We start from the raw sequence: 16,561 nt of genomic DNA, 5'->3' as shown, positions 1-16,561 counted from the left end.
GTCTCTCTCAAAAGTAAACATTAAAAAAAAGAATTAAGGGGCGCCTGGGTGTCTCGAGGGCGCCTGGGGGTTCGAGCCCCGCGTCGGGCTCTGGGCTGATGGCTCGGAGCCTGGAGCCTGCTTCCAATTCTGTGTCTCCCTCTCTCTCTGCCCCTCCCCCGTTCATGCTCTGTCTCTCTCTGTCTCAAAAATAAATAAAATAAACGTTAAAAAAATTTTTTTTTAATTAAAAAAAAAAAGAATTAAATACACTACTTGAACAGAACTGGGGGCACTTGTCCTAAAACCTGGCACACACAGCAAGCCTGTGGGGTTTTTTAATTTAGATTGAGCTGATTGGGAGGGTGGACCTGATAGAGATTATGGGTATTCTGAGCTAAAGCAACCCATTTTCCTTTCCTTCATACCCATTCTGGTGTCCCACATTCCAACTATGGCACCATGCACCAAACTCCAAAACAAGTGTGGCAGACAGCTGTGTGTTTTCAATTTACCTAATTTAATCCTGAAAGGTGGTCTACTTGAAAAAACTTTTGTAGACCCGACCATTAATTCTGTGTTCATTGATTTTGACCTTTAACCCCAATAGAGCAGAAGTTAAAGATTATTATTCTCTTGTTCATTAATATCTAATTCACTAAGTAAGAGAATGGGTGGTATTCTGTAATATAGTACAACATGGAGAAAAGGGGTATTCCTAGAAAATTTTTTGAGATCAAATCATCCGATATGTATTAACAAAATACATGAAAATTCTGTTTTGGCTGAGAGCAGAACCTCTGACGATTAGCTGTGCTGACATTTTCATGTTGTAGATGGTTAAGGAAGAGTGGGTTCTATTATGATAGGCTTAATTTTGACCTTCAAGGGAAGAGCAACTAATACGAGGAATTGATAAGAATATTGAAGGAAAGGAAGTAGATCATCTTAGAGCTTCTAGTAATCAAGGAAGGGAATACAAGCTCTTGAAGGCATCGAGGTATTCTATTGTTTAAAAGCTTCAATTTTATTGTGCCTTGTAAAAGAAAGAATACATTGCTAAGAAGGAATTCATCTCCACGGGATGAGAATAGAGGAGCCAAAGAAACTATGTGATCATTATACCCCCAGCTATCCATGGGAGAAGGGACCTGAGTCAGCCAATAGGAATTTACTCTGTTCAGCAAACCCTATTGTGGATGAAGATGCATGGAGCTTTCAAAACCAGTAAGACTGTCAGATTCCATCTCACCAAGCAACATTCCAATTGTAATCAGAATTTGTAGGCAGATTATTGTAGTGGTGACTACATTACATGAAAATTTGTGGGGGTTTTTTTCACATCAGTTTAACATATCAGCCTCCTATTTGGTTAGCATGTGTAATTCTCTTAAGCTCAATTTTGTACGTTCATACAAGTTATTTTTAGGACGTACCAGATAATAGTGGCCTGTAGTAAGGCCACCTGTACTTCATCTTTCTGTGACTTCAACAATGATCATTGAGGAACATCTCCGGTAATTTCAAATTTTAAGAGATTGATTCATTGATTCAATGATAGTGAAAAATCTCTAAGTTTAATTCTGTGAAGACATATACATAATGAACGAAAGTTTACCAAAATATCAAGAGTAGCATGTTAAACATGAATTATTTGCCAGAAACCAATCTACTCAAGTAGCTTAAGCTAAAAGAAAAAAAAAGGAAAAAATGGTGGAGGTGAGGGGTGGCAAGCAATTAACTGAAAGGATGTAGGAGTATCTCTTGGGTGCCTTGGGTGCCCCGGGTACCTCAGTCAGCACCCCCAACTCTTGGTTTTGGCTCAGGTCATAATCTCACGGTTCATGGGTTCAAGCCCCACATCGGGCTCTATGCTGACAGGGAGCTCTCCCTCTCCCTCTCTTTCTGCCCCTCCCCTGATCGTGCTCTCTCGCTCTCTCTCAAGAATAAATTATATTTTAAAAAATTTTTAAAAATAAAATAAAACTCTACTTTCACACATTTGAAAAAAAATTATTCTCAATGTTCTAAGTAAAATCCTTCTATTGAAGTAAAAAACAAGGAAATACTCTGATAGTATAATCGTGACTGTATCAGAATTTACAAAAATGTCTTTTGAGTGTAAAAAAATAAAATCTCCCACAAAGCACCTTTAAAAATAATAAATAAGCATTAAAAAAAGAAGAAAGGATGTAGGAGTATCTCATGGAACCTAAGGTCAGGAAATACACTTGACTGAACTAGGAAATGAAAAGTTGCGAACCAAAGTCAGATGCTCTTTCTTTCTGCAGTTCATAGACTGTTATCTCTACTTCTCTCTTTCTCCATGAAAATAGCTACCCGGCCTATGCCTCACAAGATCATTCAAGAGCCCAACTAGAATCTCAGAAGCTCAAAGTCCAGAAAGGGGCCTCTGGCCCAGCTTGGGCAAGTATTTGCTGCTATGCCTAAGGAGTGATCTCCATATTGAAAGTTTTATAACAGCATGTTAAGAGGGAATTAAATTCAAATATAATGAGCACAGAATAAGGAGGCACCTAAGTATATTAAATTTTAGTTGAGGCTTTTAAAGCATCGTCTAGCACTAGATACTGAGGAACTTACCAGATGAGTTTGAAAGGAAGTACCATCAATAATCCGGAGGTATTGTGAAGAAGAGGAGAGATTTTAGGGAACTGGAGGTGGGAAAATACTGCCTTAAACATTTTCCAGAGGAGAGAGAATGTTTGGTTCTGGAAACTTGACACTGATGGACGACTCTTAAGATCCTAGAAGAGACCACTTATTCATACTTAAAAAGTCACCTTCACTAGGTACCAGTGTGAGTCTATGAAAAGGAATCAAACCAACTAGTAACTGTATCTTAAAAAAAAAATGCGTTTACATTAGTGGACCAGGAGACTGTGTGATACCTAATTTGTCTTGATTTAGTAGGATAGCTGAGTAAAGTTTTCAGATCCCTGTGGACTAGGTAAAGAAATATAGTGTGAATGATAGTGCAGTTAGATGAAATTGATGAGTAGAGTGATAGCAACCTCTTAAGGATTACACATAGCTTTCAAGCACTATATTTGACCTTCTCATATTCGTCCATATAAACAGTGGCTCCAGAGATAGAAACCATACTAATCCAATTTTCCATATAGAAAACGAGGAAGGATGGTTAAGAGAGCAGAGACTGCTGGAGCTCATACCCAACCAAAAATGCAAAATAAATATAAACAAGGTATTTTATGCTGAGTTCAACTGCAAAAACACAGAATGAGAAACACTAGGCTTAGCAGTAATTGGGGGAGAAAAGTTGTAGGGGTTTGTGAGCTAGCAGTATGATATTGTTGCAGAAAATATATCCAGTACCAGTGTAATTTTAAGTTGTTTTTGTAAAGGAATTGTAGCCAGATTAAGGGTTGTAAGATTGCACCTTTATGTCGGCAATTCCACATCTGGATTATAGCAGGCTTTTCTGGGAAATACATTGACGAAAAGAGCATATCCAGAGAATGGTGATCAGGAAGTGTAATTTATAAATTTCTTTGACGCTCAGATTCTCTATTTTGGTACGTGTAATGAACTGCAAGGAATAAAATCTACCATAGCATGTTCTTAAGGGGCTTACTTTGTGTCATTTCCAATCAAAGTACGTAGAAACTGAACACTTGGGTAAAATTCCACTCCCCCCAGTCTGTTGAGTTTGAGTGATTTGGTTTAACAGTGATAATTCTCCTTTCATTGAAAATGTATATTGGTTTCTGAATGCTGAGTTAAATTTTATATTCTACATTACTAATTTATTCAACCATTGGGTGTCAGCACTGTTTCATGTAAATCATAACTAATTTTCCACTTCCTTTTATCATGGGAATGAGCAAAAAAGGTTTTAGATGGAGACAGGAAAGATTCTTAATTGATTTAAAAATAAAAGTAGGTAGTGTATAAAGAAAAACAGTGTTTCCTAAATTGAGAATTTGTTTCCTATGCCTAAAAAAGCATGCATATATGTGCGTGCACATGCACGCACATACACACACCCCTGTAGATTAATGATAGTTTTTATGGATTGCAGAGGTTTGCAGCCTAAAATACTGTTTTTCATAGTCTGCTGAATTAGATATTATTTGTTGATAAAGTCTAGACACAACAAGGCCATGTATCAAACTACTGATCTTAAAAACATCTGGTACTGAGGGAATACAAGTAAATTATACACAGGCATTTCACTTTTGGGTTGAAATTTACTTTTTTAAGTTCTAGAAGAGTCACTGTGAGAATTTTTATTCCCATCTTTTCTTCTGATCGCCAGCACCTGGCCCACATAGCCCCCATGAATACTGTGTTAAATGACTTTAAAGAATAACTATAGCATTAATCACTGCAAACCCATAATCTGAATGTGAATATTTGCGACCAGAACAGTCTCTTGATGATGCTAAAGCACTACTGTCCTTGACGTTAGAGGATTTTTAAGCTCTCTTGGAAGATGAGGCGCCAGAGAGCAGACATTAGTCCAAAGTCTGTAACATAACCCATCCACTTAAATGTGGCATTCTTGCTTCAGTTGGCCTTCCTTCTTATTAGAACTGATTACAAATTCTCCACCAGTAAAGTGAGAGAAAGGATGCAAAATAGGGGGTTTTACAGTACCATGGGGGCTTCTTTCAATAACAAGTCTTAACATCAAGGCTTTGTATATTATAAGGTCTCTTTCTGTATGCTCCACTCAATGGCTTCATCTCACAATGGAAAATCAGAGAAGCTGCCAAAGAGCTAAACTTTCTCATGAACCTGCATTCAGGCTGATGGTGGCCAGTGAAAGCTAGTAATTAAAAGTCACCCAGTCTGCATTGGCTTAAAGGTCTCCTTTCGGCTAGTGGCCAATCAGCCTGAAGTTCAAACTCCCTCTCTGGGCTGTTTCTCCTCCATAGGGTCTCATCTCATCTTCCTTTCTTCTGTAGCATCCAGATGATAGAAGGGTCCTGCATCCTTGAGGTGCTATGGGTACTTCTGGTCTGTTTACCCTCCATCTCTGCTGCCTTCTCCTGTCTTCCCAGGTGTATGACGTCTTTGCACTTGCTGCTGAAGGAACCCCTGCCGTAGTAACTTCTGGTCAATTCTCCTGCTGCCCTTGGGACACATGGTCCCTTCCGACATCTGCCCCACTCCAGGGACTCACTCTACATTGGCTTCCACTGATACTGTGGATCCTCTGAACCCCACGGCCCAGTCCCTGGCTAAGCCTTCTACCCCATCACTTTGCTAAATGTCATCTTACCCCTTACCGTGGTGACTCCCAGCAGGCCCGTGGATCTTAACTCTAAGCTACCTTCCATGTTCCCATGGAAAGCATGTGGACATCCTAGGCTCTCTGGCTCCAACCTAGAGCCAAGGGAGCCTGCAGAGAATAGGTGGAAAAGGGAATTGTCTTTAACTCTCTCTGCCTGAATACACATCAGAATTATTTCTGTTCTGTGCTGTAGCCACACCCTGTGGGGTGGTCTCCTCCTAAAGGTCAGAACTGGAGGCCAGGCACAAGTCCCTTTCTCCATCTGCTTTTATTCCCATCTTGTTCCCTCCAGATTTTCTACCCATCCTCACTAGAAAAGCTTCTCCTTCCCTTTTCTGTGGAAAAGTAAGCAGATGGTTAAATAATGGACCAGCCATACTATGGAATATTATGCAGTAGTTAAAAAGATTTAGATAATATGATAAATCTGTACATATTCACATGGAAGAAGAATTTATACATATTCATCTGAATATGTTGTGTGTGTGTGTATATATATATATATATATATATATATATATATATATACTCACACATACATACTCATTTATATGCCTGCATAAGAAAAATTTACAAATACACAGCCAACTATTAACAGTGATTTCTCCTAGGATGTGAGATTTGGCATAGTTGAGGAGAGGTAAGGGAGGGAACCTCCACCTTAATAACCTTCTGTGTTGCACAAGTTATATAATGCTTTTGTAATTTTTGAGACAAATAGGAAAAGTATACACCAAGAGATGTTACTGGCACACAATCTCATTTACATCTTTGGAGTTATTTCCAAACTGTACATAGGCAAGAGGAGATGGAGAGGCGAGACAACACTCTCTATTCCAGTTCTCTTCTCCCCTTGTCCTGTGGAAGAAGGCAAGGTAGCATGCCCAGATCTTTAAACTGTCTCCACTTATGCAGTTCCCCAGGACAGTGACGGTGCCCCTCATGGGACCCTCTCTCCCGTCTTCACTGTACCTCTGCCTTCCCTCCTCTAGTCTCTGTGTGTTTTCAACTCCTTTCTGTCTGCCATTCAGAGTCCCTGTCTGCTTATTTCCCCAAGTTGTCATCTTCTGCCTTAGAAATCAGCAAGTCCCAAGTGTCCTCCCATGTCTTGAATATTTTCACCAATTCTCGTGTCTGTTATAAATTGATTGGTGTCTGTGCCATCCGGTTCTGCTGTGTTAAGCCCAGTGGTTGTCCTCAGAGAAGGAACAAGGTTGCCTGAGCCTCCATCTATCTGAGTTACAGTTTGTTTTGGGGGACTGTTATTCCTACCGTCTAAAATTAGACCTATCTGCCTGGGTTGCTTCTCTCCAGAAGCACTCATCACATCTTCTTTCAAGATCTGCATTCCTCCACTGCTGTATTTTTTAAGTTGCTATTCTGAAAGAATATTTGGACCCTCTCAACTTTGGGGTACACTAGAAAGCCCTCTTGGTTTAACTTGTCACTATAGGGTGCCATACCCCACCAGTCCTTCCCCATTCCTGGGGCTATCTCCTGGCTGCAAAGGGGAGGAGAGGAGAGGGCTCCCATCACATAACAATATGCTCCATGGGTGCCTTGTATTGAAATGATATTCAATATCATCAACAGTTCTTAGATCAGTTCTTAGCCATTCATACATAGGAATAGCTAGTATTTTTTCTTTTACGTTTGTTTTATGTTTAATAAGATTTCTTGTGAATTCACGATAGCCTAGGTTTATTTCCTGCCTTCACTACTTACTAGCTGTGTGATCTTAGGCAAATCATTTCTTTCTGAGCCTCAGTCCCCTTATCTATAAAATGGGGATATTAAGGGGTGCCTGGGTGGCTCAGTTGGTTGAGCGTCCGACTTCGGCTTAGGTCATGATCTCATGGTCTGTAAGTTTGAGCCCCACGTGGGGCTCTGTGCTGACAGCTCAGAGTCTGGAGCCTGCTTCGGATTCTGTGTCTCCCTCTCTCTCTGCCCCTCCCCCACTCATGCTCTGTCTTTCTCTCTCTGTCAAAAATAAATAAACATTAAAAAAATTTTTTTAATGGGGATATTAATAGTACTAACCTCATAGTGGTATTCGCAGGTTAAATAAGTTACTAAAAGTAAAACAGAATAGTGCCTGGCACATAATAAGTAGATGCTGTTATTTCCTCTACCGCAAATGTCCTTCTTTGTAACTTTTCCTCTTTAACTTATGTTTATTTTTCGTATTTTAATTACATGTTCCAAAGATATAGATCTTCCAAGTTCCCATAATACCTGCAATCATATGCACACGATTCATTCTTGTGCTCTTATCTTTTCCTCCCCACTCCCTCCCCATCTCTTGGGGCTTAGTACTTTTTTTTTTTTTTTTTTTTAATCATCTTTAATCAAATCACTAGCTCCAGGGGTCCTTCCTGACCACATGTCTCGAGGCTAAGCGAGGTCCACCTGTCGTAGGCACCCTGGTTTTTGCATCGACACTCTTGGAAAGTACAAATATTTGCTCTGTGTCTTAATTCCCTTGTAGGACCATGGCTTCATAAGGGCAGAGACCGTGCTGTCCTCTCAGTGCTGCAGCTCTGGTGTCTAGCTGAGAGCATGAGCATAATGGGTAATTAATACTCCTTTAATGAGAAAATGCAGATATAGGAAATAAGATTTAAGTGGATTACCGGACTCAATCTGCATTTGTATAAAAATCAACCTTTAAGAACATAAATAATTTAGAACAATTTTGAAAGGAAAATACACACTTGGAGAAAAGGTTGTTTCCATCTGAATCAGACCAGGACCTATTTTAAATAATGGTTCCTATTCTAATTCCCGGTATAGGTTATCAAGCTGATAAGGTTAATTACTGCTTTTATGGCTTTAAATTTAATCTTGGGAACAAGCTTATTTACTTCGTGAAAAGCTTTGGCGTTAAAAAAACAAACAAATATCAATGTGTGTGTCTATGTACACACATATATATGTATATATGCTTGGTGTGTGTGTGTGTGTGTGTGTGTGTGTGTGTGTGTGTGTGTGTGTGTATTTTTTGTGAAACTCACTAAACCTTCCCTGGCTCCTTGAGTCTTTATCAGGCCCTGTTCTGAGTTTCCTTTCAATTAGAAAAAGGCTCCTGGCAACTTTATTCCTACTGTAGTTGTGTCAAATAGTTTTGTGTAAAATAGCTAAATATCTTCTTTAGCTAATCTAATAACTAAACGTTACTAGGAATTTTTTTTTTTCAAGTTTATTTGTATTGAGAAAGAGAGCAAGCACGAGCGGGAGAGGGGCAGTGAGAGAGGGAGAGAGAGAACTCATGAACCATGAGATCACGACCTGAGTCGAAATTAAGAGTCGGATGTTTGACTGAGCCACCCGGGCACCCCAGATTACTAGGATTTTTAAAATTCATTCAACAGTTAATTTTGTAATGTCTGCTATATGCCATAGGTCAGCCTATTTCATTTTTTTTCCTGAAGGTTTTGGCCACATTAGAACAGGACACCTTTCAAATCCAGCTATGTGGTGGTTCATACACAGCAAGTGAAATAAATCTGTGCACTAGAAACTCAAGTTTTAAAAAGGAGAGTAAACTGAGATCTAAGTCATGGGGGGAAAAAAGCCCAGCTCTGATTGCTGTGAAAATCTGGAGTGCCCCCGGCGGGGACGCATACATTCAGAAATTAATTCTCTTTACCACACAGCAAATGCCAGTGGTTAGGGAGCTGCTCTGTGAGTGACTTCATCTCGTAGCATCTTCTCTCTTCCATTTTGCGTTTCTGTTAAAATGTAAAAGGTTGCATTTCATCCGCTTCCCTCGTTTAAGTCAGTAATATTCAATCCAACCAGAAAACCTAATCGCAGTGAGTTTGCAGAGGCATTACCAATTGCCTCTAAATAAACATGACTAAATGTTCCTTTCACAGGTGCAAGTATTGGCATTATGATGAAAACCTGCTCACTTCCAGCGTTGTCATTGTCTTCCACAACGAAGGATGGTCAACCCTCATGAGAACGGTCCACAGTGTCATTAAAAGGACTCCAAGGAAATATTTAGCAGAAATTGTGCTAATTGATGATTTCAGTAATAAAGGTAATGGCTGTGGAAAATTGACTTTCTATGAAATAAGCTAATTATGAAGACTTGCAAAGTGTGATTTTAAAATAATTAGTCTTTAAAAATTAACAATTAGCATCTATTGATAGCATCTGGTACCAAGCTGGCACTGTGCCAGGCATCATACATAAATTATTTTGTTTCATCCTGGCAATAATCCTTGAGATGGATACTGTCGTTATCTTTATTTTACACAGGAGCCTCAGAGATGTTCAGTAACTTGTCAAATGTCACAGAGGTACTAGTTAACAGATCCAAATCTACAGGCTCATAAGTCTGTGTATTTAACTGCCATCTTACACTACACCAATTCTTTGGGCCTTGGATTTTGCAAAAATGGGGCCATGAAGATCATTTATTGAAAGACTGAAAAGGGCAATTGTGTTATGTTGTATTGCTACGAGACGCTCCATCCATAGCCGTCAACCTGAAATCCATATACCTATTTAATAGCCTAATTTTTGCATTTGAACAATGATACAAACATTGAATTTGACCAGACACCGCGGACCATTGTTATATATAATAGAAGTATCTACTACAGCTTATTTCGTTCTGTATTTGATTTAGTATGTTGAATAAAAGGAAATTGTGTTGTATTTTTTCTTCTTTTTAAGGAGCCAGCTATTACAGCGTTTAGGGAGGTGTTGGTTAACCTTGGTTCAATTTGGCAAGAGAGAGATTGAGCAGTGGTTTCCCAGATAAGTGGGTTTTTTAAATTAACATTTATTGTAAGCGGAATATATCTTCTTAATGGCACAAGTATTAGAAGATAGATAATGTTATAGTTCAGGCCCCAAATCAGCATGCTAAATAAGAAAAAGAATGGTGCTGCTGAAACCCAGATCTGGATATTTATTTACTAGTCTTTGCTTGTCATAAAACTGAATTAGATTCTTTGAAAATTGACCAAAGCACTCAGGCTACTCAATAACAACAAGGTATTTGCTTTTTTTTTGGCAAATAAGTCTCGCAGAGAATTTTTGTGTACAAGTGAATATATTAGAGGTGAAGACAGACCACGGGTAGCCTGAAAATACCATTCAGAATGGCTTTACACAAGCTTTCTCCAAAACTTAATTTGTAACTCTCGCAGTCTAGATAAACCTCTGCTGTTTTTGCAAGGACATGATCAGAATATTGATCTACACAGATGTCAGCACGGAGAAGAAATAGAAATAAGGCCTATTTCCCTTTCCCCTCATCTTTGTACAACTAAGCACTTTTTTCAACTAATCACTTTTAATTACACTAAAAAGTGTAATCTTTTAAAATGTTTAGTCCTATCAGATGCCCTCTACCTTAGACATCTTGACTGCAATTTTCTATGACAGGAGGGCTTTCATTAAGAATACGATTCCTGTCTCAAGATAAATATTTGAAAATATGTTTTGAAGTGATATTGTTGGTACCAACAGTGTTTTAGATTTACGAAAACCTACATCTACAAAAATGACTTTGGGAAATCTCGTGTATGTGATTATGTGGATTTTAAGAAGCCTTATGTTATTAATACAAGCAGAGGCTTAGCATATCCTTTAATAAAAAGTGCAGATACACCAAAATGTGTTCCCATCCTAAAATAACTGCTTGGCTTCAGGAGAGGAGAACAGAATTTGGACTTCAGTTTTTTTGTCCATTTGACTTTAATTATTTTGTGTGATTAGTGCTCTAACATTCAGCCTCTTATAACGCAGTTTAATAGCAGTCAAGTGCAGGACCTGCTTATCTTGCAGAGTGCAGAGAGGCATTGTTGGCGCTCCCCTTGAACAGAAGTACAGAAGGCCTTTAATTTTCCCCATTTCATAACAACCGTAAAATTTGTCAGCCCTATCCTTAATGAGCGAACATTTGGTTTGTTCTTTCCCCGATATACTCAGAAACTAAAAGTTTGAGTTACCATTTTTCCTTTAAAGACAAAACACTTTACTAACATCAAACCTCACAAGGAGCTGGCTGCTTATAACACTGGGGTTTCTGGAAAACACAGTGTCCTCTCTAAACAAGAGTTGGGGCCTTTAAATAGAGCACACTCCTCTATGCTTGTACGTCAGCCAGCTGAGGCCAAGTGGGGCCGAGGTAAAATGGGTCTCCACACTCTCAGTGGCTCATGACAACACAGAGTTATACAGTTCTCTGGCTCATACTACGCATTTTCTGTGGCTCAGCCCCAGCAATGCCCCACACCTTCACTGCAAGGCAGCCTGAACTCATGCATTGCCCGCCTCGTGCAAAGGAAGAGAGAATGGTGAAACACTAGTGGGATTTTAACACTTCCGCTCACAAGTGCCTCACATCATTTTGTCCACAGCAGGTTGGCCATGGCAAACCACATGGTCTAAGCCTACTTTCAGCAGGCTGGGGAGAATAATCATTCCCCGAGGAGAGGCGAATGTTTTGAACATGATTAGAATCTACCACGGTGTGAGATCCCAAAGAAGCCAGAAGTCATTTGACTGACCAACTTACCTTTTGGACCATCTTAACTAAGAATCTAAATTTGAAGCACAGGCCATCAACTCATTTCTGGCCATAACAATATATTTTAAATTTATTTAGATTACATAGTCAAGAGAGCACTGAAATGCAGAGAGACAAATATCATATGACTTCACTCATATGAAGACTTTAAGACACAGAACGGATAAACACAAGGGAAAGGAAGCAAAAATAATATAAAAACCGAGAGGGGGACAAAACATAAGGGACTCTTAAATATGGAGAACAGAGGGTTACTGGAGGGGTTGTGGGAGGGCGGATGGGCTAAATGGGTAAGGGGCACTAAGGAATCTACTCCTGAAATCATTGTTGCACTAAATGCTACTTAACTTGGATGTAAATTTAAAAAATTTTTTAAATTAAAAAAACGTGGAAATGCAATTCAGAGGGTGCTTTTAAAAAGTAATTTAGGATTGTACCAAGCTGAAAAAAAATAAGGTAAGATTAAAAAAAAAAAAAAAGTCACTTAAATTGAAGGGAAAAATTACCTAGATTATTCTGGGGAAAAAATATAATTCAGCATGAGAATTTTATTTATGCTACTCATGAAAACTGGATGCCAAAATAGAAAAAGGTTGATTTTTTCTTCTCAATCCTGAATACCCATGTATAAGTGTATTGCTCCCTAAAAATGAGTCAAGTATTAAGTGTACAGTCTGACTAGTTCATCTCTAAATATATCTTCTTTGTTATTTATGTATTCATGGTCCAAAGTTTTAAACAACTTAAAATAATTTTTGTGTCCCCAAGAAACATCTTTAGAGATCCAAGAGCTAGTTGTGGCTGTGATGGACCAATTTCAAGGGCTCATAGTGACACAGACAAGTTATTCTCTTGCTGGGAATTCAAGCTGGTGCAGCCACTCTGGAAAACAGTATGGAGGTTCCTCAAAAAACTAGAAATAGAACTACCCTACGACCCAGCAATTGCAGTACTAGGCATTTATCCACAGGATACAGGGGTGCTGTTTCGAAGGGACACATGCACCCCCATGTTTATAGCAGCACTATCAACAGTAGCCAAAGTATGGAAAGAGCCCAAATGTCCATCGATGGATGAATGGATAAAGAAGATGTGGTATATACATACAATGGAGTATTACTCGGCAATCAAAAAGAATGAAATCTTGCCATTTGCAACTACGTGGATGGAACTGGAGGGTATTACACTAAGTGAAATTAGTGAGTCAGAGAAAGACAAAAATCCTATGACTTCACTCATATGAGGACTTTAAGAGACAAAACAGATGAACATAAGGGAAGGGAAACAAAAATAATATAAAAACAGGGAGGAGGACAAAACAGAAGAGACTTATAAATATGGAGAACAAACTGAGGGTTGCTGGAGGGGTTGTGGGAGGGGGATGGGCTAAATGGGTAAGGGGCACTAAGGAATCTACTCCTGAAATCATTGTTTCACTATATGCTAACTAATTTGGATGTCAGTTTTAAAAAATAAAAAAAAGTTATTCTCTTGCAACTGGGAAACCAAGGTGGAAACTTTGGCAAATGTGTCTTTGTTTTGACAAAGTTTCCTCTACCAGATTGCAAATATATGTATATGTTTATTTGTTATACATAAATCTTATATTTAAATATTTACTTATGTATACGTGGTAGTTATATATATACATACACATGTACATGAAGCCATACATATACTTGTTGATACCCACAATACAGAGAAAATTGGATCCTTTGGTTATTATTTGGCAACTTGATGACTATATTTATCACACCAAGACCTCAACCTTCACCACTGAGTATAGCTAGAGAAAGATGGCCCGGAGACCAATTTTAACCTATACCCTATGTAGATTCCAATAAAGTTATATAATGTTGTTTATAGCCCGTGTATCTTCAGAATTCTGGAACCATTACTTCTGCTAAAGTAACCAAAATGTTTGCCTTAAGGATTTTAGATATGACATTAATATGCAGATTTTTTTTTTTAAGTTTTCATGTCAGTTGACATAGTCATTATATATTTAACATTTGGAGAGGTGTTTGATGACTGTCAGGCTAACCAGCTCTCTGTAGGCATATTAAGCAAAAAAATGAACTCAAATAATACACTTTACCTTGCTTCCCTGTAAACATTCAATCTGTTTGACCAGCTGGACTGCACAAAGTACCTGTTGCCTATTCCTGTTTTTTGAGAAAATTTAGAGTTTAACCGGTTTATGTACATAAATATCATTTATGTTGATTGAATTCTTTTATCCATAGAACACTTAAAAGAAAAACTAGATGACTATATTAAGCTGTGGAATGGCTTAGTGAAGGTATTTCGAAACGAAAGAAGAGAAGGTTTAATTCAAGCACGAAGTATTGGTGCCCAGAAGGCTAAACTTGGGCAGGTAGGAAACATTCGCTGTTTCACAATGTTAACATCTTGGATTTGGTAACTAAAAGATCGTATCCGTTTTTAAGTACCCTTCAGATTTTTTTTTTAATTGAAACGAAATGCTGGCTTTATTAAACCGATACCTTCTATGTCAGAATGGACTCTAATGCTAATGTATTACTAGCATCTAATGTTAAATTGTGTGTGATATGCGATGTACCATATGTGAAGAGTGTTCTTTCTCCCTGCCTCTGTTTTTTAAGGTTTTGATATACCTTGATGCCCACTGTGAGGTGGCAGTTAATTGGTATGCACCGCTCGTAGCTCCCATATCTAAGGACAGGTAACGTTACTTGGCTTTTTTTTTTTTTTTTTTTTTTCTTTCCTGGGTGAAAAGTAAACCTTGCCCGAGAAGGACAAATAATATTCTTCTCCTTCTCCTGATTCTAGTTCCATTCAGCGCCTCAAGCGCTGCGTTTTAAGCATTGTCATTCGGCCGGTGGTTCTCTGGGCTGGAGCCAGACGGATCCTTTGGAAGCTGATTCGGATGCAGGCAGTCCAGCATTCGGGATAAGTGTAGGGTGTCTCACTTAAGAATCATCTTGTGGTTGGGTTAGTGAACAGAAAACCCTGTAGCTCCAAAAGCTTTGTCTGAGAGTGACGTTAATTGTTCCCTCTACACTGTGATAACAGTGCTAAAGACTTGAAGGCACATGCTTTGAGATGATACCTCTTGGTTTTTTAAGCCTTTTTGAATTACGATTTTAGATACAAAGGAGCAGCTGTTACTCGTGTCAAAGCTTTGGGTTCCTGTAGAAACTTTAAAGTTTAGAAATAGGTAGCCATGCGGTAGAAATGTGGCGATGACCACATTTACAGAAGCGTCTGAACAATAGAAGGCAGCATTAATCTCCTAGTTCCAAAAGCCTTCGCTGCTTTTAGTCCAGAATTCTGACTGTTTCAGAATCGAGGGAAATAAAATCTGTCCCTGGGGCGAATGGTGTGAATCAAAGGAAGAACTTTGGGGGGTTTAATTATCCATGGATTTGGTCTGAAAGCCTGTCATGAACATTTTTCACACGCTGATTCAATCTTCACAGCACCTCTGCAAGATAGATATTATTAGCTCCATTGTATTGAAGAAGATACTGAGGCCTAGAGGAGTTAATTAATTTGCCCCAATTCAAACAGCCAATAAACTCTCAAGCCGAGATCTCTCCGGGACGCTTTACACTATTTATTTAGAAATCTGAGAATTGTGAGAAGTAAAGAAAGATAACACACCTTCACCTCTTCAGGTGAAAACGAGCAGTCCTCAGGCACCATAAGGAGGTGGTTTTCCGCAGGGTCCTGTGGCATTCCCACGTACGCCCCGGTGACCCCCCCACCCTCACCGTCCCATGGGAATCCATGGTCCGCAGAGAATACCGCATCTGTCTCAAGTCCACTTCCCCCATGTCAGAATTCTATAGGTTTTTCTCTTTTCCTTGGTTTCTAAACATCTAAAAAGCACCTTAACATGGTTATGTAAAGCTGTAATCTCTGGGGAACTGCATGTTAAAATCCTTTCTGATAGGATGACTATTGAAACAAGCCAAATTGTCTTTGCAGACTTGATCCTCCATCTAATTAGTCGTATAGAACTAGCATTTTATGAAGCCCAAATATAAGATATTTTTTTTGCTCCAAGTTCTCAGGCCACTACTTAAGTTTGTCAGCAAGTTTTAAGGGTTTTTAAGAGTTTTTTTCCCCTCTTCTTTTTTAAAAAATGCAGGAATATAATACAGCAGTTATTTTGTTTTTTCTTTTTGGCAGTGTTTTTTGTTTATTGCAATAAAAGGAGAGGGAAAAGAAGATCACGTAAAGGAACAGGAACAGGTTTTCATAGTAACTGTTTCCAAAGGAATAGAAAGCAACAGAAAGTTGGGAGAACCACTAAGAACATAGTGGGTTTTATTTCTCTATGCACACACTCATTCACACACATTCACGCTCACACGCATTCACATTCACGCTCATAGTCACGTTTATATTCATTTTTTTTATTTAAAAAAATGTTTTTTAATGTTTATTTTTGAGACAGAGAAACAGAGCATAAGCAGGGGAGGGGCAGAGAGAGAGGGAGACACAGAATCTGAAACAGGCTCCAGGCTCTGAGCTGTCAGCACAGAGCCCGACGAGGGGCTCGAACTCACGAACTGTGAGATCATGCATGACCTGAGCCGAAGTCGGACGCTTAACCGACTGAGCCACCCAGGCGCCCCTGTATTCATTTTTTTTTAATGGAGGTATAAGGAGGAAAATAACAGTCAAGAAAATTTTGTAAATAATGCAAAACCACCAAGAGAAAATTGCCCACAGGACCAAAGTAAATATGAGGAAACATG

The 16,561-nt window shown here is 38.9% G+C and overlaps 1 protein-coding gene across 2 annotated transcripts in view; it reads left to right on the top strand.

The window, feature by feature from the left end:
* The window catches only part of GALNT7 (polypeptide N-acetylgalactosaminyltransferase 7), a 146,703-nt gene that overhangs the window by 108,231 nt on the left and 21,911 nt on the right, over positions 1-16,561 (top strand). For both annotated transcript variants that reach the window (XM_019440996.2, XM_019440997.2), the window contains exons 3-5: positions 9,139-9,305; positions 14,057-14,187; positions 14,438-14,517. In XM_019440996.2, the coding sequence (XP_019296541.1) occupies positions 9,139-9,305; positions 14,057-14,187; positions 14,438-14,517 (378 nt within the window). The remainder of the gene's footprint in view (positions 1-9,138; positions 9,306-14,056; positions 14,188-14,437; positions 14,518-16,561) is intronic.

The sequence above is a fragment of the Panthera pardus genome, unplaced genomic scaffold (genome assembly GCF_024362965.1).
Source record: "Panthera pardus isolate Hobbes unplaced genomic scaffold, ASM2436296v1 HiC_scaffold_13, whole genome shotgun sequence".
Classification (NCBI taxonomy): domain Eukaryota; kingdom Metazoa; phylum Chordata; class Mammalia; order Carnivora; family Felidae; genus Panthera; species Panthera pardus.
Note: the sequence above shows the minus strand (reverse complement) of the source record. Positions and strands in the feature narration are given on the sequence as shown.